We start from the raw sequence: 25,200 nt of genomic DNA on the forward strand, positions 1-25,200 counted from the left end.
AAAAAAAGGTAAATACGTGTAATGATGTGTGGACCCCGTTCAGAGAGAGTTCAGCATGCGAGAGGTATGGAGAGGTGAGGACCACGGGGAGAAGATGAGATGGAGTGGTGGAGTACGGGGGGGTCGAGACGTGGGACGTCAGAAAGGTCGAGACGTGGGAGGAAAGACGGAGAAAGGAGTGTAAAATGCCGCTGCGGACGTTACCTTGAAGCTCTAGGGGAATAGCGTGTGGTGAGGACTGCGAGCCGTGCAGAGGAAAGAGGAGGGAGGGAGGGAGGAGGGGGAGGGAGAGGGTGAGGAGGGAGGGGGACCGGAGGCTGAGTGCTCAACAGAACGAGAGAGAGGCGGAGGAGGGAGAGGGGAGGAGAGGCTGAATCACAGGGACAGAGAGCTGGAGTGTGTTGAGAGGCTTTGTGCTCCTCAGGAGGATGAATGATGAGGACTACGGCTCCACTTTCTTCTCCACTGGAGGGTTTTAAACTGGATTTTACTTCTTGTAGATCAACGCTGTGATACCGGATTGTGTTGTACCTGCAGCCAACATCTGTCTGTGGTGCATAACACTGGAAATGCTGGTAAGATTCATATTATTATTATTATTGTTATTAAATGTGGTATGACGGGCTGTTTTGCCCAGATAGTAAAAGATTTCTTAATCTTTTTTTGTTTAATGAATGAAACTCCTTGATATAAATTGGTATATAAATGGCTGCTTTTTTATTTTAACTTGAACATTTACTCTGCTTCAAATTAATTAACTGTCTCCATGCATTTTAATTATATTAATTGGTGATATAAAACATTGCATCAATGTTAACTGATTAATGCATTATATCTATCTATCTATCTATCTATCTATACATACATATATACACACATATATACATATATGTACTGTGCACCAACAGTTTCTATATTTCTTGTCTCTTAATGCAAACATACATTGACTAGATGCACAGAACCTCTTAATATTTTCTTATTGAATTTGCAGTTGTTGCAGTTCTGGTTCTTCTATGTTGATACCACAAAAAAATAAATAAATCAACATCAGCACAGTTGCGGTTTTAGTTCTGATTTACTTATTTTTTTCCTCGTCAAAGATTCAACAGGACAAATCGCTTCCATTAAATTAGAAAAGTTTTTTTTGTTGTTTTTGTTTTAAATGTGAGAATGAGGGGGTCAGGTGGGTTGTTGGTGTCTGGTCATTGAGCCGTGCAGAAGCTGTTGACTGAGTAAAGTGAGGTGGGTGTGACGTCCATTAACAGCAGGAAGCAGAGCTCATATACGCACACAAATCAGAAACACTTTACTCACACCGGTGACAATTAATCATTTAGTGCACAATCAAAAACAATTACATAAATAAATAAATAAAACACTTACAGCAACAGACTGTTTTAATTTTTACTTGGCACTCCCAAGTATTTAAGAACCATCTTTATCATTGCCATCATCTATTTTACGATTATTTTATAATTCTGGTCTATTATGTAAAAATGTCCAATTCTAATGGTTTTATTATAATTATTATTATTTTATTTTAACATTTGTGTAGTTGCTGGGCAACAAAACATTCGGATTATCCTGGGAACCTGGGTGAACCAACCTTCATAGTTATGAGCTCTACATTTTGTATTTGCAAAGTTCATTAGATTGTTCTGTCGCCTGTAGTCATTCAATCATTCATTCATTTGTTTTCTCTAACTGCTCGTTACCTTGTTAGCCTCGAGGTGTGATTGGGCGAGAGGCTGAGTTCACCCTGGACAGGCCGAAAATCTACCGCACTGCTACCATTTAATCAGTCCTGGCTAATTAAAAAAGAAAAAGGGCTCCATGGCCTCTATCAATATAAATACCTCTCTGTGCAACCATTAAACTTTGTTTGTATTCAACGAAATAACCCACATTATCAGACATTTTTAAATATTTGAAACACTGACTTGTTCAATGTTCATGTCTTCTCTTGAAGTGGAAACAATTTAATTATTAAGAAATATTTCAAGACTACAAACGTATGATTAACCCAAAAACTAGAGTGAGATGTGGAGTATTCTGGGTGTAAACAGAAAAACAAAAATGCAAGAAATGGAGGAAAGACAAAATAACAAAAACAAGAAAGTAAATAAATAAAATACAACAACAAACTGTTGCAATTTTTAGGACGGACTTGACACTGCAAGTATTTCTCCTCAGTTACATATTTAAGAACTACAGAGACAAATTTACTGGGAAATGAGGCGAGAACAATCTTTATCATTGTCATATCATCTATTCGTTATTAGGTGCAGGCCTCTATCAATATAAATACCTCACTATGCAACCATTAAACGTCCTTTGTATTCAACAAAATAACCCACATTATCAGACGTTTTTAAATATTTTAAGACTTGTTCAATGTTCACGTCTTCTCTTGAAGTAGAAACAATTTAATCATCAAGAAACTTTTCAAAGCTACAAACGTATAATCAACTCAAAACCTAGAGTGAGATGTGGAGCATTTTGGGCGTAAACAGAAAAACAAAAATGCAAGAAGTCGCGGAAAATAACAAAAACAAGAAAGTACCCCTTATGTGTTTGTGGGGCGCACGAATGTGTTCGCTGTGCACTTGTGTGACGAACGCGAGCGGAAACCGGTGCAGACAGAATGACAGGCCAAGATGTGAAGAGCGAGCCGTCGCGTCTCTGCTCATGTGCTGTGGCAGTCGGCCCTCGGGCGCCTCCGACTCAGCCGTGTCCGTTATTGGTGCGCGTGACCCTGGTGTGCGTCGGGGTGACCCGGCCTGAGAGGCCTGACCGGGCCCCCGCGGTCCTCCTACATATGCCCGAATATGTCACTCAGGGACACGGGGCCTGTCAGAGGAAATTCACTGCATGCATGAACAACAACAACAACAATCTAAACACAGCTATTACAGCGCCGAGGTCTGCAGAGAACAACAAGCGTCCAGTGTACGTTTTTTTATCTTTGCACACATGTTGAAAACTGACACGTCCAGTTGCAAATCGAGCTCGTGGCTCGAAGAACGCGAGGGTGTCGGTCAGCAGTTGGTCCGACACTTCAAAGTGAAGCGGTGCGTTGCCACCAGAATTGGTTTTTACATCATGCTGCCTTAAATCACCCTCTGGGGACAAATAAAGTTTTCTGAATCTGAATGCCCTGACCTTTCCTCCTGCGCCGCACACCGTTCATATTCGTGTTTCTTGGATAGGTCACCATGAGAATCGTAGCTCTCATAATCCATGTGTGTTTTGTTCCCCCTTGTGTGTTTATTCCTCTTTAGACATATACAAAATGATGCAATTGAATTTTTTTCCCCAGGAACTAATTTTTCATGAAGTTACAGAATTGGGTATAAAATAGCATAAAATATCCAGTATAAAGTTATAGTTATATTAATTCTTAGATGTTACTTGATGCCAGCATTTATTTTATATTATTTTTTTTTTGCCTTGCTATTGAAGTTTTTACACAAAATTCCTGAGGTACTTGACATTTCTGACTGTCGGCCATCTTGATTTTGAGTAAAAAAAAAAAAGAAAAAGTTCTTCCACCTGCGCCCAATTGGTGGAAGTGTATGGAGTGACACACAAGTGTCCACTGTGTTGGTTGACATACACTGTCCACTATAGTGACCACTATGCATGAGAGGCACACACAACCAACGCAATCTTCTATTCACTTCTTCTCAGGTTGAAACATTTTGCTTTACTGACTCCAGGTCAGAATTATTTGTGTTGTTTTCTTTTATGTTTTTCTTATATATATATTTATACACACACACAGCGGTGTCAAATCAACATTATACACGTTTTATCCCCTTTCCAACCGGCCCTCCAGACCCCGTGATTCAAAGATAAACAGTCCGTAGCCATTATTTGTAATAACAACTGCAAATAATTGCAATTCTGGTTTTGACTTCCTCTGCTGCTGCACACTCAAATAATATGTTTTCTTGTTCAGCATTATGGATTCAGGCTGTGGAAATTTCCAGATAGATCATTTCAATTAGTGTCATGTAGCAATGAGAGATGTCTGGCGTATGTGGTGGTTTCCTTCTTAATGCATTTTTTTTTTTTGCCGCCATTAGGCCAGAAAGTATTATTCTTCTTTGACAGCGTGACGTATTCAAAGATCATTTAAAATAAGTATTTTAGTGGATTGTGTTTTTGTTGTAAGGATACAGCAGATACGACCTGCTGCCAGAAGTGGGCGACAGGTTCACGATCCCATATCATGTGCATGAAAGTCCCTGGTTTGTTCAAAGGTCCAGGTCAGAGTTCACTACTAAACCAATAAATAACACAGGAATGAAGACAAGGAAGGAGACACAAAAGCGTCTTGAGACCATTTATATCGTTATTGACTATATGTATTGAACTGAACATTTGTTTGACCGATCTGTGACTGAGCAGGTACTTTAGCCGACATGTAGAAACAGTGATGGATGATTATTCTGAAGCAGCAGCTCTGCTGACTCCCAGTCAGTAGTTGCTTTCATAAGTTTTCATTTCTGACTTGACGTCTCATCTTTTTCTGGGTCGAGGGCAGGGAAAATTTAATCACATAGTAGCGTAGGACACCTTTAGGCAGCTGTGAAGTATTTGACTGAAAACGGTTTATCAATCCAGATCTTATTTATTCTCCTGGGACATGAAGAGGTCTAGACCCCCAGCATATTTTCATCTACGCTGAGGATCCCTCCTCTTCCTCAGGGTAGATCAAAAATCAACCTAGCTTAATATCGAGCGCTAACCTGAACCTGAACCTGAAAATGAACAAGTTTCTCACAACACCTGGTCTCAAAATAAGAGTATTCTTAGGAAATGAATGGAGGAACTGCGTCATGCAGTGACTTTGATCAATGCAACCTGGAGCAAGATCTCTTAATGAAATACAGTAACTTGTGAAACAGATGTAATTAGAGAAAGAAACCCTGTTACCCTCTGTAGTTTAGGAAGATAAAGGTCTTAGTCTCATTCGAGTAAAATAATCCAGTTTCTATTAACGTCATGATCTTTTTTAAACAGTATTTTATTTTCATGGACCCCTTGCAATTACACCCCGGACCACTAGGGGTGAGAATCACTGACCTACGCCATCCCAGCTGACTTCAGACAGAGAGATCACCACCCAACCACAGACTGGGCACAGATCAGCCACAACATTAAAACCACTGACAGGAGCAGTAGATGACATGTAGTAAAATGTACAACACTAGATCCCAAACTGATGAGTCTGACACAATATTATTAGGAAGGTGGTCATAATGTTACGCCTAATTAGTGTACATCTAGGGTGAGTTTAGCCAAACGTGAAAATCTTGGAGAAAAAGACCTGAAGAAAACAATCAGGAACGCACCACTGTGTTTGTTGCCTCTACAAAAACCAACACACTCAAAAAAATGAAGCGGTGTCAACATATAGATGACAACACTCACCGCTGGTTTCTGTACAGCAAAGCAAAGCTGGTTGGACTTCTCTTGCACAGAGGCGAGAAAAACACTTTTATCTTTTTTTATTTACAAAGCCCTCAATGGTCATTTACCATCATATATACTGTATCTGTCCCACAGATTCACTCTTTAGTGACTGTGCACCAACATCTCCACAGTAAACTCATGATTGACACCGTCCACTAGTCCTGGACACTTTAAGACAATGCTCTCAAACCTCCTCACCTCAGTGTGCACCTGCTTCATGGAGCACTGTCCATTTTAATCTTTTGTGTTTCTATGTTTTTGTACCTCAACGTCATTGCAAATGAGGGAAACCTCAATGATTTTCAAGATATAATAATAATAATGATATAGATTCAGAACGTGTTGTAGAACCTGGCAACATACACAGGTAAATCTTTCCGTTTGTACCCGCGGTGAAGATGCGGGGGTTGCATCTCTCTAATGTTTGTGTTTGTGTTTGTGTGGGGGGGTGGGGTGGTGGGGGGGCTGCCCCCGCTGTCAGCTGCTCCTCTCCCCATGCCTGGGGTCTTGCCACAGGAAAGATTTCCGCCTGTCATCTTCACTCAAGGTAACGGAGGAAAGCCCCTTTAATGAGTCCCGTCTTATATCCTTCCCCCCAAAAAATAATAGTTTTACTTTTGTTTTACCACTCGTAGCATCTGTCAACGTCAAAGACTGAACTTAGTCAGGACTTGAAACACTCACTTAAAGTCATATACAGTGTTCACACGTACACATATTTGTTTAACTTTCCTTTTTAAACTGCATGAGTCATAGATTATATAATCTGTTAACTATAAACAGAGGCTAAACTACGCTTGACGTCCAATAATCTCCCTCCAGCCCAGAAGAGATTCTTTCATAAACACATTTCCCATTCAGAGCCTCGGCCTTGAAGAGGGAAATCACTTGATCATTGTTGCTGCTGCCGAGTGCTTATGACACACATGCGACACAAAATCTATTGAGAAACTCATAACCAGATAGATTTTAGATGACTATGAGCGAAGAGAGAAAAATATTCACTGTGGCCCCGCGGTGATATATACGTGCAGCACGGTTACTGTACGGTCAAGGAACTACTACAAGACAATGTGATATCTGAAGAATATGGCTACGTTATGGGTTTGTTTCAGCCACAAGTTAAAATAGTGTTGTTTTTGGCTTCAGGCAGCAGTTGTCTCTTGAGTACCTACTGGCAGAAGGTTAATATAGAGGAGCATTTGGTAGTTAAAGAGCCACGTGGAGCCTTAAAACAGAGCTAAAAGAGAGAAAATCGTCCCTGTTTTGTGCATTTTTTTGGTTTGTTTTTTTGTTGATGAACAAATTGGCAATATTGACTTTAAAAGTAATGCATTGTCAGCTTTGTGTTATTTTTCTCTGCTGATTTCATGCCTGCTTCATACATCTATCAGATCAGCCACAACATTAAAACCACTGACAGGAGAAGTAAATAATGTTGATTCAATGTTCTGCTGGGAGACTTTTGGACCTGGTTTTCATTCGTGTGGATGTCACTTAGACATGTAGCGCCCACCTAGACCTGACCAGACACCCCCACCCCATAGCAATGACGCTCCTTGATGGCAGCTGCCATTTCCAGCAGGATGCAGCCTTTAGGAACAACTAAAAAAAGAAGAAAGTAAAAACTGTAGTTCATCTAGTGGCCACTTGATCCCCATAGACCCCCATGTTAAAAAGCCCAACATTACAGCATTATTAAACATATTTACAGCCAAAAAACGATTTTGGTCTCAATAGTTTATTTCACTATTCATGACAACTGTATGGGGGTGAATTCTTTCTAATTTATTGTTTATTAAGGTTTAAAATTCCACATAATTAAGGGTGTTTCTGCTTTGAGTGACAGGTGTTAGCCTGAGCTAACAGGTAGCAGAGAGTTGGGTGGGCGGGTCTCAATGTACTACACGACCATATTTGGAATATCCGCGTGTGGGCGGAGTAAAGCTCCACTGTGGGCTTCATTTTCGAGGTTCAGAATCCAATGGGTGACGTCACCATGGGTTTTGTCCATCGTACTAACAACACTGTGTTACCAGACACCACAGGACCAAACACGAGTGCTAATTCCTCACGAGCCTCAGCTGTTCATTTACTTAAGCGTGTGTGAGCTGCATGCTTAATAAAAGATACACGGATGTCACCGCTACTCAGAAGGCACATCAGCCTTTTTCAGAGAAACACATCCAGTATTTCCATTCTGCGAATGCTTGCATGATGAAGAGTACGGAGGCGCCGCGGTGGCGTCGAATCAGGCAGTCAGAAAGTCACTCAGCTCAGTTTTTTTTTTCTTTCTTTCTCATATATTCTCACCTGAGGCAGCAAAACTGGGATCCACGCTGCACATTTCAAAATCAGTGATGATGAGAGCGACCATGTTAGATGGGAAAGAGCCCTCAGCTTAGCTCAGGGATATAGAATAAAGGAATATATATATATACAATCCCACATCACAAGCCAGATGGTCACACATCGCACCTATTTTATATTCCTGTTAATTTTAGAATTTTCTTCACAGTCTGAGTCTTTCTGCCCTTATCTATTGTTTGTGTAATTTGTTTGTCTGTTAAGTAGCTTGTATCTATGTGTTAATGTGCTGCATTACATTTAATTTGCAGAAGCAAATAAGGTTTGAAAGGAAACATAATGCCAACATAATGTCATATACTGAAATAATGCCTGTAGTTGTGACCACAGGAGCATTAAACTGTTATCTCTCAGCTCAGACTGTGGTCTGCTTTTTTTTTTCATACTGCTGTGATTTGAGTCACGAAGTGTTGGTTAACTTTAAATTGGATCCATGCTCTTCACTAACCTTAACCAAGGGGATAATGCTGCCTAAACCTGCATCACACTGATCCAACGCAAAAAAAAATACTAATAACAACACCAGCCGCACTGTGCAAATGTACTGTATAATTTCTAGGAGGCAGCACTGACACAGACTAAACAGAATGACACAGAATGTTCCTGAAAGTCAGTGAGTCACACCTCGTTTGCAGACTATAAGAATATCCAGTGCAGGAGAGACACTCTTTAATTTAAACACAGGACTATATTAAGATGTTTTGCTCGACTCTAACAACGGCAGTGACAAAAATACTGGTTTTCAACACATGCTCCTTGTGGATAATTGCGTCACTATGGACAAACATTAAATGCACCATATATGGGGGCACTTTTTGGTGATATAAAGAGCTTTACGTATGTCAAACTAAGCATATTCAGGTAATATTAGCCTATTTTTTGTTGCATACAACAACCACAATGTTATTGCATGAAGCTGATGTGCAGCCAATATAAAAAAAAAAAAAACGAGGAAACCTTAATCGTTTAACCAAGCAATAAGGCTGAACGTCACTGCCACCTGTGTGCAACCCATCATGACGTCACCCATTGGATTCTGAGCCTCAAAAATGAACATCGAAGTGGGCGGAGTCCGCAGTCGCCATGTTGGATCATCTTTACTCCGCCCACATTCGGAACGTACTTAAATATACAGAATTTTAAACGTTGATAAAAAATAAACGAATAACTTAACAAAAAAAGTCACCCCCCGTACAGTTGTCACGAATAGTGAAATAAACTATTAAGACCAAAATATTTGCTTGTACCAGGCTGTAAACATGTTTAATAATGCTGTAAAGTCGAGCTTTTTAAAATGGGGGTCTGTGGGGATTTGCTCCCTTTTGGAGCCTCAAGTGGCCACTCGATGAACTGCAGTGTTATGCACTTGGCGCATGGCCTTCATCTGTTGCCGCTTGGTGCAAACACACAGACTTCATAATATTAATGTGAATAGTGTTTCCAGTCACACACACATGTTCAATGTTTTACTTAATACTAAACAAAGCCGTGTCAGAGCTCATCCAGACATCCGTATAGAGATGCTTGATTAAAACTATGCAGACATGCCAGGTTTATATTTGCATTTATTTTCATGGGTGGATATGCATATTTGAATTTAGACTGATATTCACACTCAGAGCAATCAGCATTTACTGCGAGTGCAGACGCAGTTTGAGGTCCTTTCTTATGCGATTCCTCTGAGTCTTCATTAAATTCTGTACAATATGCTGGTCACAGAACGTACGCACAAACACACACACAGGTGTTTTTTTTTTTCTTCTTACCTCTAAAGAACCACTCATTATCCTCAAGAAGCTCCACTGCTGACAGCAGTCAAAGGAATCCAAGTCTCACAGCGTTTTGTTTCACTGTGCCTCTGCACCCAAAAGTCGCTTCTGCAAATATCTGGACCTGGTTTGGTTTTGTTCTGGTCTGAATATGTCTATTCCTGTTACCCTTTGTTTTCTTGGATGCGCGCGCCCTCCTGCTCTCCAGTCCACTGAGCAGCATAAATGATTGAAGGATTCGTGCATTTAGTTGTCAGCCAAGAGAGACATTTGGTACTGGACTCAGAGTTTCGACATGGGCGCTGACAGCGTCGAGGTGCTTCCAACAGCGTTAGGTCACTGGAATAGCATGTAACCAGAAAACACGCGTAATGTAATCACAGTCCGTACTTCCTGGATGAAAACAGAATTGTGAAACTAAAGGCAGAATAATCTGTCAAAACCACTTGTGTCACCATAAATATAATAATGTTTAAATGTCCGAGCCGTATAATAATATTTTAGCCTCTCCAAGCCTGACACGTCATTGAATTACGTGCTTGACTTGATTTATTGCACAATATCACAGCAAACTTAGAAATAAGAGGTATTTTTGCAAGAGATGCAGCTTTGAAAAAAAAAAAAACGTATATAGCAAGATTTTAAACAGCAAAAATGTCTGATTATAACTGGTCGTAAGTTATAAACTCTAAAAAATAAATCTCTAAATGTGTGGATGGTGCAGAATATCATGTTTTTTTCAGCTAAAAGCAAAAAGCTACATAGGAACAAACTGCACAGAGCAAATTGAGGTGAAAAACATCAAAATAATAGTAGATGTGTTGCACAATGACACCAACCGTTAACTAACGGTAAAACAGAGGCGTCTGTTTCTTCTGCAGAGTGAGTTTGCTCGTGTGAAACGACCTCTTTCAACGTCCTTCCGCAGTTTAATCCTTTTAGAAATAAGCTTTAATGACAGTTGGGGCGGGAAGTATTTTTGTATGTGTTGTTTTGTCCAGAGGGATTTTAAGTGGCAAAATTAGAAAATGAAATGAGCTACGGAGTGGGTGTTAACACTTCTGCGTGACGAGGGAGGACTTGTGGTCCCAACAGTTGCATGATTGATGATGATGGAGGAGGAGGAGGAGGGAAAAGCGTGAATAAAGATGGTTGACATGCAGATTAATGACAAACAGAAATATGAGCTGCTGGATCATTGCTTGGACAGGTGATTTAACGGCCTCTTGCTTCATTAATTTATTTTTAATCGTGCATTAGGACTGTCTCCGGGCCCAGGACATGGTGTCCTGATCCTCCCCGACACCAACACCATCACACGGCTTCGCACACCAGTCCGGCCTGGGCCATGACCGCTCCGCTTCCCAACGTCAGCGTTCCCGGGAGTACGGAGGCTCTGCTGGTGACCACCGACTGCCCCTTCAACCTGACGGCGGCGGCTCAGGAGGGACTAGGCTCCGGAGGGTCGGTGGCCCCCCTCTGTACCCTCTGCTGCTGCGGGTTTCTCAATCGCACCCTGGCGGTGGTGTTCATGGTGAGCCTGGCGTTTGCCATCGTGATTGGGAATGTGGTCACGCTCACTGTCTTTGTGCAAACGAGGCAGTCGAGGACACCTCAAGGATACTTGAAAGGTAAAAAATGTTTTACCAAGAAGTGCATGATGGGAGTCGGAACATTTCCATTTGATTAAAACCGAACAGAACGCGGAGGATCCGTTAAAGCACGCGGTTTTTGAATAAGTAACGCTGAACACTGGGAAGTTGTGCTTTTGTCTGGAAGTGACATCTCAAAGGTGTAACTACAGTAACTTAGTTTTTACCAACAAATTCCTCCAAACAACTCTCTCTTCCTGGGGCTCCTCAGTCTTGCGTCGCCCCTCAACTACGACTAAACTCGATCTAAATATCGATAGTATTGATACAAATGCCAGTATCGGTATCAAATCGATACTAGCGTGATGAGAGTGATACTTTTGTTCCAGTTTCTCTTCTATACGTCCAGTAAATTAGAGTTCATGCAGCTTCTCTCCAAGTCCGTGGAGCTTCTCCATCCTCACCTGTAGTAAAAGGTGGATATGGACAGAGTTTGATACTCAAGAGTCAAGATCACTTCATTGATCCCTACAGGGAAATTGTTTGGTTCAAGATACACTAAGATAAGAAAGAACATATATGAACCAGTCAAAATAAAATACAATAAAATAATCTTAAAAATAGAGTAAGAACAATAATGAGGCCATAAAGAATTACAAAAAAGTCTCCAGTCCAATCTGCATTGGATACAGACATGAGATATAGAGGCATTTTAAAGTGTCTCAGTCCCAAAGTGTCACTCAGATCTTAAAATCACAGCAGCGTCACACAGCTGGTGCTGATGCTGTTGTTGAAAGGCATCGATACTCGGAAGAGAAGATAATTACACGGGATGCAGAGTCACTTCTTTGGTGGAAAATGACTGAGCCAGAATTTCCCTCTCTGAGCAATTTTTATATTTACTATCACATTGTTGCTTTTGTTTATTTATTTTGCTCGAATGACTACTGTTACTGACTTTATTTTCCATTGTCGTTGTGTTGTTTACACTGTTCCTTTTTCTTATTTTGCACTAATGACTTTTATTCTGCAACAACCGTGTAGTAAAAGGGGAATTATTTGCTTAAACAGGTTTATTTATCCTGTATTTTACCATAAACATAATCAACTAAGAAATCCAATGATCATGTCATTTCAAAAAAGTACCAGTATCGGTAATACTAGCCTATATTTACTTGGTATCGGACTGATACCAAAATTCCCAGTATCGCCCAGACCTTTTTTTTTTTATCCGTAGGCACATGTTTATGTCTTAAAGTCATATTTACAGTGATATGTGATATGTGATACCTTAGAGCTACTCAAAGGTGCATGGAAGCAGTTGAATGAGGCTTAGCTTGAGCTCTGCTCGCCACCATAGAGAGGTTTGTGAGCGGGTTTCCAGCTAAACATTCAGCAGAGTACGAGTCTTCGTCAACTCAAAATATGAGCCTCTGACAATTTGGAACGGAAACAAATTAAGAGGCCACTTGCAGATGGCACATCCACGTCATTAGGACAAATGAATTGTTTCCTTCAGAGAAAAGCTGTCGTGCACATTAGAATCGCTTCATAAACTCTGCATCTCTCTTCAAACGCTCTACTCGCCTCATATAAAGTTGCCATTAGAGTCGCTCAGTGTAAAAACTACACACAATAGTAGATGAATGAATATTTCTCTGCTATCGATGTGGCCTCATCAGATATATACACTACTACTAGTCAACAGTTTTAGACCAGCATCAGTTTCCTCTTGTATAGTTGGTCAGAGCTTCATCCTGCAGCAAGATAATTACCCAAAACTTTAGTCCAAGCTCTACCAGATCTACCTCAGGATGAAAACAAGATGGAAAGCTTGAAAACATGGAGTGGACCATGGCCCAGTCTCTAGACTTTAACCCCATGGAGCTGGTTCATGATGAACAGGACAGAAGAGTGAAAGCAAAGCTCCCTACACACATGTGACACACATTTCTGGGAAGAACTCTCTGAAAAATATTTCAGAGAGTTCTTCTGCCAATATTTCCATTTTAGAAAGAAACAATGTGTTCACATATTAAATCAGACAAAGATGGTTACTGTGATGAGTCCGAAGCTTAGAATAGATTTTGGGTTATATATTGATTCCATGTTTTGTTTTTCAGTTGCTTATTCGTTCTATGCTTTCATTTCAGAGTAAAATGAGGCATTAAACTTCACACATTCCAATAAAAAAAGTAATATTAGAGAGTTCTAAAACTTTTGACTAGTAGTGTACATCCCTGTCAAAGTATGTTCATGCACAAAACAGGGGGCCTTGCAGAAAAAAAAAAAAAAAAAAAACTGTGGGAAGCACTGCTCTACAAAATTGGAAACGCATTGAATCAAATTACAAAAGTATGAGAACATCTTGGAAATGTTTACGTCTGTGTATGTAATTTAGATTGTGTCACTGACCTCCTGAGACCTGAGCTGTTCTACATTTCTCTTTATCTTGGATTAGTAGGACCCTAAGAACTATAAAGGTCAAGCATTGTGTTTGAACAGGAAGTAGTTTTTGGGAAAAATTATGTCCTCATGTGTGGACACGGGGATTATTTCATTTAATAATATTAATATGAATAGTATATCAATGTTACCAATACGTGATAAAATATAAAACTGTTAATTCTTATATCGGAACATGACTGCGTAACAGCAAAATTACATTGAGTACTTGCTAATTAGCAACATTATAGCTTGTTACTGTTGATAGAATTGTCATATTAAACCAGAAAAGTTAATAAACATCAATAAATAAGTTGATCACTCATGTTTCTACACCAACTACTATCTAGTTATGAGGATAAAAGTTGAAATTATATAAATAATATCGATATTCCAAAGTAAATTTGAACTAAAACTCTTCTTCTCTCCAACAGTGTCCCTGGCCATAGCAGACATGATGGTCGGTGTCCTGGTGGTTCCTTTCTCGGTCTACACCGAAATCTCTCTGATGGTGACCAGCGTGCCTCCCAACTGGTACCAGGGCAGCTCCACATCCCCGGCCTCCTCTTCCCCCGTGGGCGGACTCGTGAGCCCCTGGCAGCCCTGCATGCTGATCGGCCCCGTGTTCGCCGGGTGCACTTTCGTGTCCATCAGCACCATCTTCCTGATGACCCTGGAGCGCAGCGTGGCCATCTTACGGCCACTCCACAAGGACTCCCTGGTGACCAGGAGACGGACCCTGTTCCTCATCCTGGTCTCCTGGGCCGCCAGCTTCCTCCTGGCTCTCGCGCCCCTCATGTTCAGCGGCAACTTCACTTTGGAGTACAATGAGTGCAGTCGTATGTGCAACTACGCCCCTCTGTTGTTTGGGAACCGGCTGCCGCCTGACGCCAACATCCTGCTGCTGTTCCCGGCATTCGACTTCATCCTGCTCGGTGGCACGTTGGCTATCAACATTGTGTCTTTCACTAGCATCCGACGCTACTCCCGAAAACGCAAACTTCTCTCAGAGGGGAGTCTGAGCGACACAGGAGGAGGAGGTGGAGGAGGGGGAGGAGGTGGAGGAGGATGCCCTCACAGGCCGTCCTTTTCAGACATCAAAGCAGCCAAGACAATTGGCATATTAACATTTGCCTTCACCGCTTCATTCTCCCCCATCGCGGTGTTTGTGTTCGGGAACGTCGTGGGATACACGTGGTGTAAATTCTCCTTTTTTGCCTTCTGGATTCTGACAGGAAACAGTTGTTGTAATGTCATTATCTACAGCGTCAGGGACCACCGCTTCAGGAAGGGCGTGACCCTGCTCTTTCAGCGGGACCACTCCCCTCCACACGGCGAGAAGAGCTGCGGGACACACTGAGTGTTTTCAACAAGCGTGTGCTTTGCGACGTCATGTTGACTTGAAATTTTGAGAAATACGCTCATGGTTCTGGAAAGGTCAATTCTCTCCCGCTCATGTTTGCACGTAAATATCAGGCTTAAGTTGGCATGCAGACAGGAAATAAGTTAGTGTGGCTTTACACAGCGATAACGAAATCAGCCTGTTTGTTTCTGTGCAAAAAGTTTGAAAACTGTGTTAGGTTTTATGTGTTCTTGGCCAGAAGCAGTTGTTAGGCAACCACTCCGGGAGGTGAGCAAACACTGCCAAGAAATAATCTGGTAAACACAATAATTTAGAGAGGAGGAGTAGAGCAGATTTAATCTTTGGAAGAAGCCAGGGCTTCTGTTGTGTACCCGTTTCCCTGGTTTCCTGTCTTCATGCTAACCTACTAATTTCTCAGCCGGAGCATTATTAATGTCAGTTAATTTGCCAATTTGTGCGAGCCAGCGGAATACGTCCCCAAATAATGTAAATTCCACGTGAAATACAAGCAAAACAATCAATATTTTTGTTGCAGAGAATTGTGAAACAGGTGCCGCACACACAAACAGATCTATGCATCGCATGATGAAACAGCTTTCAGGTTCGGACCAAACGCACACACACACATATACTGTAGATCGCGAATAAACCACGGGCCCTTGTAGCTACTCTACTGCCGCAACCGTCCTCGTTGTCTCCTCTGGTCTTCGGCTTTCGTCGCTGTGGAACATCTGTCCTCAAGCTTTCCTTCAGAGGGCTGTCATGAGCCGTTCGTTAACTTCAGGAAACCCACCTACCGTCTCTCCAGAAAGGTCTACTGACACTGCTGCACAGTGCAGCATATATTTTTTTATGTCATTCGTGTAGAAGTTAAGCAGCTGCGGCCTCCTCTTCTTCTTTGTAATAATGTGGAATACAAAGTTTTGTTTGTTTTGTTTTTTTTTTGATTAAGGGAGTAGCTGATACCATTGATTTTAATCTGTGGTTTTACATTCTGGAGCATCAACTTTTGTCTGTCGCAATAATTACGTCAGAAATGCACTTAATCGGTTACTATTCGAGCCATCTGCATCGTGCCACATTATTTGTTTTTACTTTCTCAAGCATTTTATAATATCAGTTATTTTTGTCGCCAAATGAAAGAATAATCGGTTTAATTATTACACCAGTGCTGACGAAATGAATGGGAGACCAGCCACAGAGATGAAGCGTAAGAAAAGCATCGTGATTAGAGCGGACCCTCAAACTCAAACTGTGCCGGTCGATCTTTTCTTTCAGGGTGTGATGTATTTGTACCATAAAATGATCTGTGTCAGCTATAAGTCTTGTGTATTGCTTGGGATTCTGTATTGTGCAATTTGACAATATAATAATAACATACAGCAATGAGGTTGACAAGCATTTTGAAGCATAAATTGTCTTTTATTTCCATTCATGGAAAAAAAAAAAGTGGCGGCGTGTAATTGTGACATAAGTTGACGGCCTTTGAAAGTCAGAGAATCTGGAAAAATGGAAGACTAATAAACACTATGAAGAAGATTCTTGCCATTAACTGCTTGTGATTGTCTGAGATTTCTTTTTTTTGTAAAGGAACAGCTCAGCATTTTGGAAAATATGTTTATTTGAACTCTTGCTAAAAGTTGGATGGAAAGATCAAGACGATAGAATGTGAGGCTAAAGCCTTAAAATGGTTAAATAAGCATAATATATATAATATAAAGGCGGTTATCAACTGTGTTTATACGCAATCAATCAAACTTTATTTAAATTGATTGATTGATTGATTGATTGATTGATTGATTGATTGAAAACAAGAGTCCGTTTCAGTGTTGGTGCAAAATAAAATGTGAGCGGTTAACGGGTTATTGGAGGAATTAGTCTTAGATCTGCATTGTGCTTCTCAGGCTACGAGCTACATGCTGCAGATGTCTTGTTAGAGGATCACAGATTCATGCATTCGTCATTTCACCATCTGTATTCGTAAATTTTGTGTTTTGTTAACAAACAAATCAGCCGCAGAACTCTGCCTGGCACATCTGGCCCCAAGCTGGCACTGAGTCACTGTACAGCACTGCAACAGTCGTGCATAATTTACTACTAGTGCTTGCATTGGATTTGGTAATAATAATAATAATAATAATAATAAACGTGGGAACATTTCGTCTTTGAGTTTAATGCAGCTCACCAGGACACTAATGCTTTCAGCTCACAGCTGAGATATTCACAAGCTGCCGGAAAACCACCTCAGCATTTACCCCATTTATCCAACTGGGACTAAATTTGTCCTCTTACATAATGTGTGGAGGAGCTTCAGTAACGCCACGGGATCCCTGGATACTCAGCAGGGGGGGAACCTTTGATAGCGCGCAGGTAAGACATGTGAAAATATAAAGCTGAAGCCTGAAGAGGGGATGATCTTGAAACCCAACAAGTTGATGAGTGTGAGTGTGTGTTTCCAGCAATGAGGACAGAGGTCGTATTTTAAAGATATGCTGTTATTTTGGAATCAGAGGAGATATTCATACACTTCAGTTTTATTTTATTCATACTTTATTCATATAGCATCGGTAACAATACAAATAGTCTCAAGACGCTTTATAAAACCCAGCCTGAGCAGTGTTTCCTAATAATATCGCCTAAGACACATTTTTGGTTGATTAGACATTTTATATATATATATTTTTTTTTTTAATTTAATTTCCCACCTCAAACACGCTACTGTTGCACAATAATAATAAAAAAAAATATTTGAACCTGTGTATTATTTGAATTGGTTAATATTGAATGGAAAATAATGTATATTTATAAATAGCACTAGGCCGAGTTTAATGTAGAACACATATAGTTGGTGGGGAGTCCCTACTTAATCTCTCCATCAGTTTGGGGAAAAAAAAAAAAAAACGTTGAAGAGCCCTGGACTAAGAGAAGCATGTCTAGAGAGTAATGGTCCTAGCACAGAACCCTGAGGAACTCCAGAACTTATTTTTGTATAAGTGGAAGAATCAGTCTGATTCAGACCAGTCTACTCCAGTTCCTTTTCATTTCTATCTCACAAGTCTCTGTAGTAGAACACTGTGATCAATAGTGTCAAATTCAGGATGAGTTTCCATCGTCTGAATCCATGAGGAGCTCGTTGGGAACTTTAACCAGAGCTGCTTCTGTTCTACGATAAACTCTAAAACCTGACTGAAACTCTTCAAACAAACCAAATGGTCACACAGCTGATTAAAATTTTAGAAATAAAAGGAAGATTGGACATTGGTCTATAGTTGGTAGGTTTTTTAAGTAAAGTTTTAATTACAACAACCTTCAAAGACTTGACATATCTGGTCAATAAAGATAAATTCATCTGGTTCAATATGGTTTAATACTGAATAGTTCCTACGGATGTTTCTACGGGGCTTTTTTTCTCTAATGACTACAATGCTATTAATAAAGAAGGTCATGATGACATTACTACTGAGGAAGTGAGAAGCTGTGATCAGAATTCACAACCATCCCCACCAGAAAATAAATGAGGAACATGTGGAACGAGACGGAGACGATGAAAGAGGGAGAATAAATCATGACCAATATAAATATATATTTATCACTTATCAAAACGTGTTTTTTATTATATGATGCAAAATTATTAATCAGTACATTATGTGCCTATATTATCATAGTCTTTGGAGACTTGAGGCTGACGGCGCTGTGTGATATCAAAAGGTTTTCACAGAGCGACCCACATAGCGTGGATACTCGCTGCAGGGCAGTGGAAACTCTTCAAAATACATCCCGACCCCCCCCCTGCGTGTCTGGGGATTTGAATTCGAAGCATCAAAGCCATTATCTTCCACAGTATATAAGCAGGTATGCATCTTGCATACCTGTTAAGATTACAGAGCGTCTCTTTCTCGACTGTCTCCGCCGCCTCCGATTCATTCTTGAATATAAACGACACAATTAAAGGCACTTTGAAGTTTTAACACCGCTACGATCTGAATCACGCGTCGTCTTCGGAAAAACCTGTTACTGGAGCCCCTGCAGGCACAAATTAAAGGTGACGGCCCATTTACCATCCTCACAGCTCTCTCACCTATAGGTCACAGACGTTATCACCTTCCGACAGCAAGTTTAAATTCAGCCATTCGCATTTCCACCTGTGTTATGCACGCTATCAGAAAAATATGAAAAAAATTAGGAGGGCAATTAGGAGGGCGAAGAGAGGTACATAAAATTAAAGAGCAAGAGAAGAAATACACAAAAGTGGGTGGGAAAAAGAAGCATATTATGTGTAATGACGGGCAGTAACAGAAGAAAAGAAAGAATATGTAAAAAATGTAAATAGCAGATTTGGTACGGCAATAAATAATGTGAAGCACATGAGTATTACAAGTGTAAAGCTTGAGTTATTAGAGCTCAGGAGGAGAATAACGTTGGGACCAAAGGTTGGTCTCCTCCTCTAGACTAGATAATTAAATACCAGGTCCAAAAGTTTCCCAGCAGAACGTTTAAACGTTATTAACTCCTCCCGTCAGTGGTCATAATGTTGTGGCTGACAAGGCCTGCTTTTCCAGTTTTTCAGGATGCTTTTGTTCCAGGTGCCTCCGCAGTTTTGTCGTACTGCCGCTTTTCCGTCCATTCAAAGTATAATTTCGGCCTTTTACGAAGCAACGTGGCTTCCTTTATTTTGTATTGGTGGCTCGTCTTCACCGGCTGCAGCTGCCAATACTCCAGCTCGCTGCCAACTGGCCAAACTCAGATGTGCCGGATTCATGGGAAACTGCAACAGGATGCACCGCTACGCCACAACAGAGAAGCTGCAAGCTCCTAACGTTAATATTCGAGACTTAACAGTCTCACTCGACTTAAAGAAGCAGAATTTAATCCGAGAAGAAAAGCTCCTAATGTAAATAAAGTTTATGCAAGAGTAACTTTTGTTATTTTGCAGTTTGCATAGTATTAAAACACGGGAACACCAACACAAGGCGAGCTCACACACAGTCACGTCACAGGATGAAACACGCCTGTTAACAGTGTGGAAACAATGTGGAAAAAAATGATCACAGATGTTTTTCAGGGTAGAAAAAGCAGCTTCACTTCCTTAAGAAACATCTACAGAAAGTACAACGCTAATTTGCAAGTAAACAAAAACAAAAAAACATGTGCGCGGTTCATTTGTTAGTCAGAATCATTTAAATGTGTTCAAATTTCTAGGGATAGCACACACGACTTACAGCTCAACCTTTTTTTTTTTTTTTTTGAAGTTTTATTTTTAAATTCACATTTTGAGGAGCGGAAAAATAAACTGTAAATAGAAAAAACCGGGGCCGGCCGTGAATTTGAGGTGAAGAAATGACTAAATTGCGTTATTTTTTACGGAAACTGCAGGATCGGCCTGGTTTTTCTGTGTAACTCCCTGTCGCTATAGTTACGCCACAACACAACCACACAGCGATGCCACCAGCGAGAGACACAGGTCAGGGCTGTTTGGAGTCAGGGCAAGGTCATGTATTGTTGTTGTTTGCCCCCCCCCCTTCTCATTTCATTGTCCTTATGAATTTTTAATTGTCTCTCTAAGCTCTTTAGGCAAGAGATGTGTGTCAGAACCAATAAAGCGCAGAGACCACCTGTGGCTGGTGTCTGTTTTTGGCTCGACAGCGGAAAGGGCAAAGGCAGAGATGGCTGAGGGGGGGAGGGGGGGCGACGGGGAGGGAGGGGCTGGTGGGTTTTTGGGGGCCGATGCTGTGATTAGTCCACATCGGGAAGAGCAGGCCACGTCTACGCCAGGTTCCCAGGAGAACGACTGGGTGTAGCAGTCTAAATATCGACAGTATCGACAGCAAGGCCAGTATCGGTATGGAATCGATAATAGCGTGATGTGAACGATACTTTTGTTAGTTTCCCTAAAGACTTAATGCAGCTTCTCTCCAAGTCTGTGGAGCTTCTTCATCTTCACCTGTAGAAAAAGGTGGATATGGACAGAGTTTGATACTCAAGTCCAAGCATCACAGCAGCGTCGCACAACTGGTGATTTTATAAGAGAAGACAACTACACGAGATGCAGGACCTTCTTCTTTCTCACATTTCCCTCTCTGTGCAATTTTTATATTTATTATTTTGCTCAACTGACTTTGCATTGTTATATTTTTGTTACATTGTTACTAAAATTACTTTTTTTCTAAAACAGTTGTGTAGCAAAAGGGGAATTATTTGTTTTTTATACTGTTAAACTGTTTAATATTGTAATAGTTAATATAAACTGGTTCAAATGTTGTCCAAACATTATCACAATCAACTAACATTTATGTTATATTCCATTTTTTTAGCATTTTTCTTTAACTTCCTGCTCACACTGTATTGCATTGCTTGTTGTAATATATTTTTTATATATTCTTTTGATATTTTTATATTCTATTTTTTAGTCCAGCTATATGTGAACTGTTTGTGATGTTAACAATGAGAATTTCCCCACTGTGGGATGAATAAAGTCATATGTTATCTAATATAGTGTCAGAATGTTGTATGTTCTTGTATATTTTGCACATTCTTATCAAATTTGATACTGTCTTTTATTGTTTCTTGTATATATTTTCGTACCTAATGAACTAATTTCCCATACGTGGGATAAATAAACGTCTTATGTCTTAAAGGCAAAGTCGGTATCGGCCGATACTTGCCCTGTATTTACTTGGTATCGGATCGAAACCAAAATTCCCAGGAGTCAAATTAATCTGTAACATGATACTGAGCTTCTGCTTCCATGACTTTATCTTTATTATAATTTTTATTTGTGTCTTTATCCCATCTCCTCTCTACTTCCTCTGACAGTTTCCTGAAAGGTTTCCTGCTGCAGGCAACGCTGTGTCCAGAGAAGGATATTATTACATCTGTTGAAATCTTTGTAGAGGAAATGATCGAAAAAGGAGATTTTCCTTCTTCTGTCTCAAATACAGATTTGTTGCGATAGCTAACGAGTCCCACTGGATGCAATTATTTCTATTCTCTCCACAGGAAATCAAACAAACACATGTATAAGTGTTACGGGAACACAGATTTAGTTTACCACAGTTTATACGAACCAGCGTGAGGCAAGCCGTCCCACACCGATCAGCCATAACATTAAAACCACTGACAGGAGAAATTATTAACATTTAAACCATCTTGTGACAACTCAGTGTTCTGCTGGGAAACTTTTGGACCTGACATTCATTCATGTGGATGTTACTTAGACATGTAGCACCCACCTAGACCAGACCAGTAAAACAGTGCAATTTATTGGACAATTTTGGATTAGCAGTTGATTTGATTGAAAAATTGCAGTTAATGATTTCAACCTAATTTTTGCACTCTCTAAATTCATTCCTCTGGTGGTTTAGTCTTGGCCTCTGGGCCATATGTGATATACGTTATTTCAAACATGCAAATTATATGTTTATTTGAGCAAATAAACAAATACAACAAATAACCCTGCATAAAAATAAAAGAAGACTCGAGGTGTTAACCTCCTGAGACCTGAGCTTTTAATTGCTATGCATTTTTAATTTCTCAAAGTTCTTTGGGATCAGGACAGGAAGTATTAGTTTTTGAAAAAACAACAACAACAAAAAAACAAAACAATGTCCTCACATGTGGACATTGGGATTATTTCATTATTTATATATAATAAAGTCACCGATGTGTGACAAGATATAAAACTGTTTATTTTAATATCTGAACATGGCTGAGCAACGACAGAACAATGAAGTCCCAACGTCCTTAATCATGTACTTGCTAATTAGCGACGTTGTAGCTCGTTGCTATTGATAAAATTTGTTACATTTGTGAGTCATATCAAACTAGAAACATTAATAAGCATAAATGTTTTAACCTTTGCTACCACTAGGTGGCAGATTAAAGTGTCAACTAATGTGGACAATTAGTTTAAATGGAGCAGAATAAGCTGTAATAAAACCTAAAACTTCATGTCCCCATATGAGGACGTAGGGTCTCTGGAGGTTAAAGACTGCGAACGTTTTTACATCATACACTTTAGATGCATGTAAAAATTGCCACTGCGAAAACAAAATGGTAAGCATTATATGCTTTATAACATTATAGTATATACTGATCAGCCACAACATTATGACCACTGACAGGAGAAGTAAATAACATTTAAACCATCTTGTGACAATTCAGGGTTTTGCTGGGAAACTTTTTGACCTGTGTGGATGTTACTTAGACATGTAGCACCCACCTAGACCAGACCAGACCAGACACCCCCCTCCCCATAGCAATGACCCGTGCGAGTCTGACACACACACAAAAACGGTTCAAGAACAACTAAAAAGAAAAAACTCAAATTGACCAGACAAAGTGATAAAAAAAAAAGATGTGAATCTAAAAGTTATAACATCTCTGCTCCACACACCCACTGAAGAAACCACCTGTTGCCTACGTTAAACGTAAAATATACTAATTTGAACTTCTCTGGGGTCAGTTTATTAATATTTTTAATCATGCACGAAGCTGAAAGGACCCTTGAACAAGTCACCGAACTAGTTTCCTCTGAGAGTCTTCTCTCATTTCCAGACATAATTGGCATAATATGCGTAATTGACGACGCAAAGTGTCGCCCAGACCAATGGAGAAGACACATGGAACGAGTTATTGTTAGACTGCTATAGCGAGGTTGGAGTTCAACTATTCACTCGTCCACTCAGAGATAATCAGTCCGTGACGTGGGCTGATTATCTGCTACCTCTCGACTATAATGTGCTTTCCCATCCGCTGAGAAGTGAATTGCTGGTCTGTTTTTTTTTTTTCCAGATTTCAAAACTTCTCACTCTATTATCAAATATATAAATCAAGTCACGGCTGAAAGGTGGCGCAGGGAAAATTGGATGAACGAGTCCAGCTGGTGGTGTTATGATTAAAGCTTATAATTGAGTGCATATGCAGGGATGGGAAAAAAATAAATAAAAAAATAAAAATGAGCAGGATCTCCTCTGAGAGGCGTCCAGAAACAACGCCTCAGTCACCCATCCGTGCGTCCGTCTTCACTCCATCCCAAACCTCGCACACATGCCAGGTAGATTATTCACCCGTAATCACCTCGGGCCCCAGTGATGCAGAGTCAAGTCTCAGCCGGGTCCACGGAGCGTGGTCGGCCTGGCGTCAGGTCTACCTGGACTTTGTGCTGACGAGGTCCGCTATAAATACCCGCACCTGCCCAGTTTCGTCCACAGTCTCCTCAATGAACCCACGGCTGCACTTAGCCTGAGTGTTCCTGTCACTGCTCCGTGTCCTCGTGGAGAGAGGTTGCTCTGTAATATTTATCGCAGGGGCGTTCGCTGTTTTTGAAGGAGGTGCTATAATAACTTAAGTTCTGCAGCAACTTCAAACTTCTAAAGTTTTATGTTGGTTGCTTTTATGTAAAATATACTAAACAAAAAAATATAAGTTAGTTTAGCATTTAGTTTCATCTGTACATGTGTACACACTGATCAGCCACAACATTATGACCACTGACAGGGGAAGAAAATGACATTTAAAACATGTTGTGACAAATTCAGTGCTCTGCTAGGAAACTTTTAGACCTGACATTCATTTTTATGGATGTTATTTAGACATGTAGACCAGACTAGACCAGGAATCCCCACCCCCATAGCATCAGAGGCATCAGACACACACACAAAAACAGTTTAGGCCTCTAAAGACCTGGCCAGACCCGGCCCCCAAATTCACTAGATCTCAACCTGATCAAGCGTCTGTGGGATGATCCACAGAGGCCCCTCCCCTCCCGTCCCCTCAACCCTTAGGACCCAATAGCCTCCCAGTAACAAACCCTGTTGTACCACAGGACACCCTCAGAAGGCCCATGTCCATTCTCTACAACGGAGACCTAAACAATATTAGCAAGGTGGTCATAATGTTATGGCTGATGGGTGTATCTTTAAATCAGTGGGAAGCCTCAGTAAGGGCTGAGACACACAGCTCATTAGGGTTTGTTTCTACTGTGTGTGTGTTGTACTGTATAGGAGCGAACTCAACATATAAGAGGCAGACACGTCCCCGGCTGAATGACGGTCGTCTCCGATGCCTCTCAGCTCGCATGTTTCACGCTATCTTGGGCTAATGAGAGCTGAAGTCCCATATGGCTCCGACTGCATGTTCAGAGTGGATGAGGGGATGTTTGCTTACTTTAAGGACGGGGAGGGGA

At 40.7% G+C, this 25,200-nt stretch overlaps 1 protein-coding gene across 1 annotated transcript; it reads left to right on the forward strand.

Moving 5' to 3' along the window:
* The first annotated feature begins 365 nt into the window (after window positions 1–365).
* Window positions 366–16,569, forward strand: LOC125005584 (beta-2 adrenergic receptor-like). Its single transcript, XM_047581031.1, has 3 exons — window positions 366–575; window positions 10,878–11,248; window positions 14,089–16,569. The coding sequence occupies exons 2-3, from the start codon at window positions 10,966–10,968 to the stop codon at window positions 15,012–15,014; spliced, it is 1,209 nt and encodes a 402-aa protein (XP_047436987.1). The 5' UTR covers window positions 366–575; window positions 10,878–10,965; the 3' UTR covers window positions 15,015–16,569.
* Window positions 16,570–25,200: the final 8,631 nt, after the last annotated feature.

Source organism: Mugil cephalus, chromosome 3, assembly GCF_022458985.1.
Source record: "Mugil cephalus isolate CIBA_MC_2020 chromosome 3, CIBA_Mcephalus_1.1, whole genome shotgun sequence".
Taxonomy (NCBI): Eukaryota; Metazoa; Chordata; class Actinopteri; order Mugiliformes; family Mugilidae; genus Mugil; species Mugil cephalus.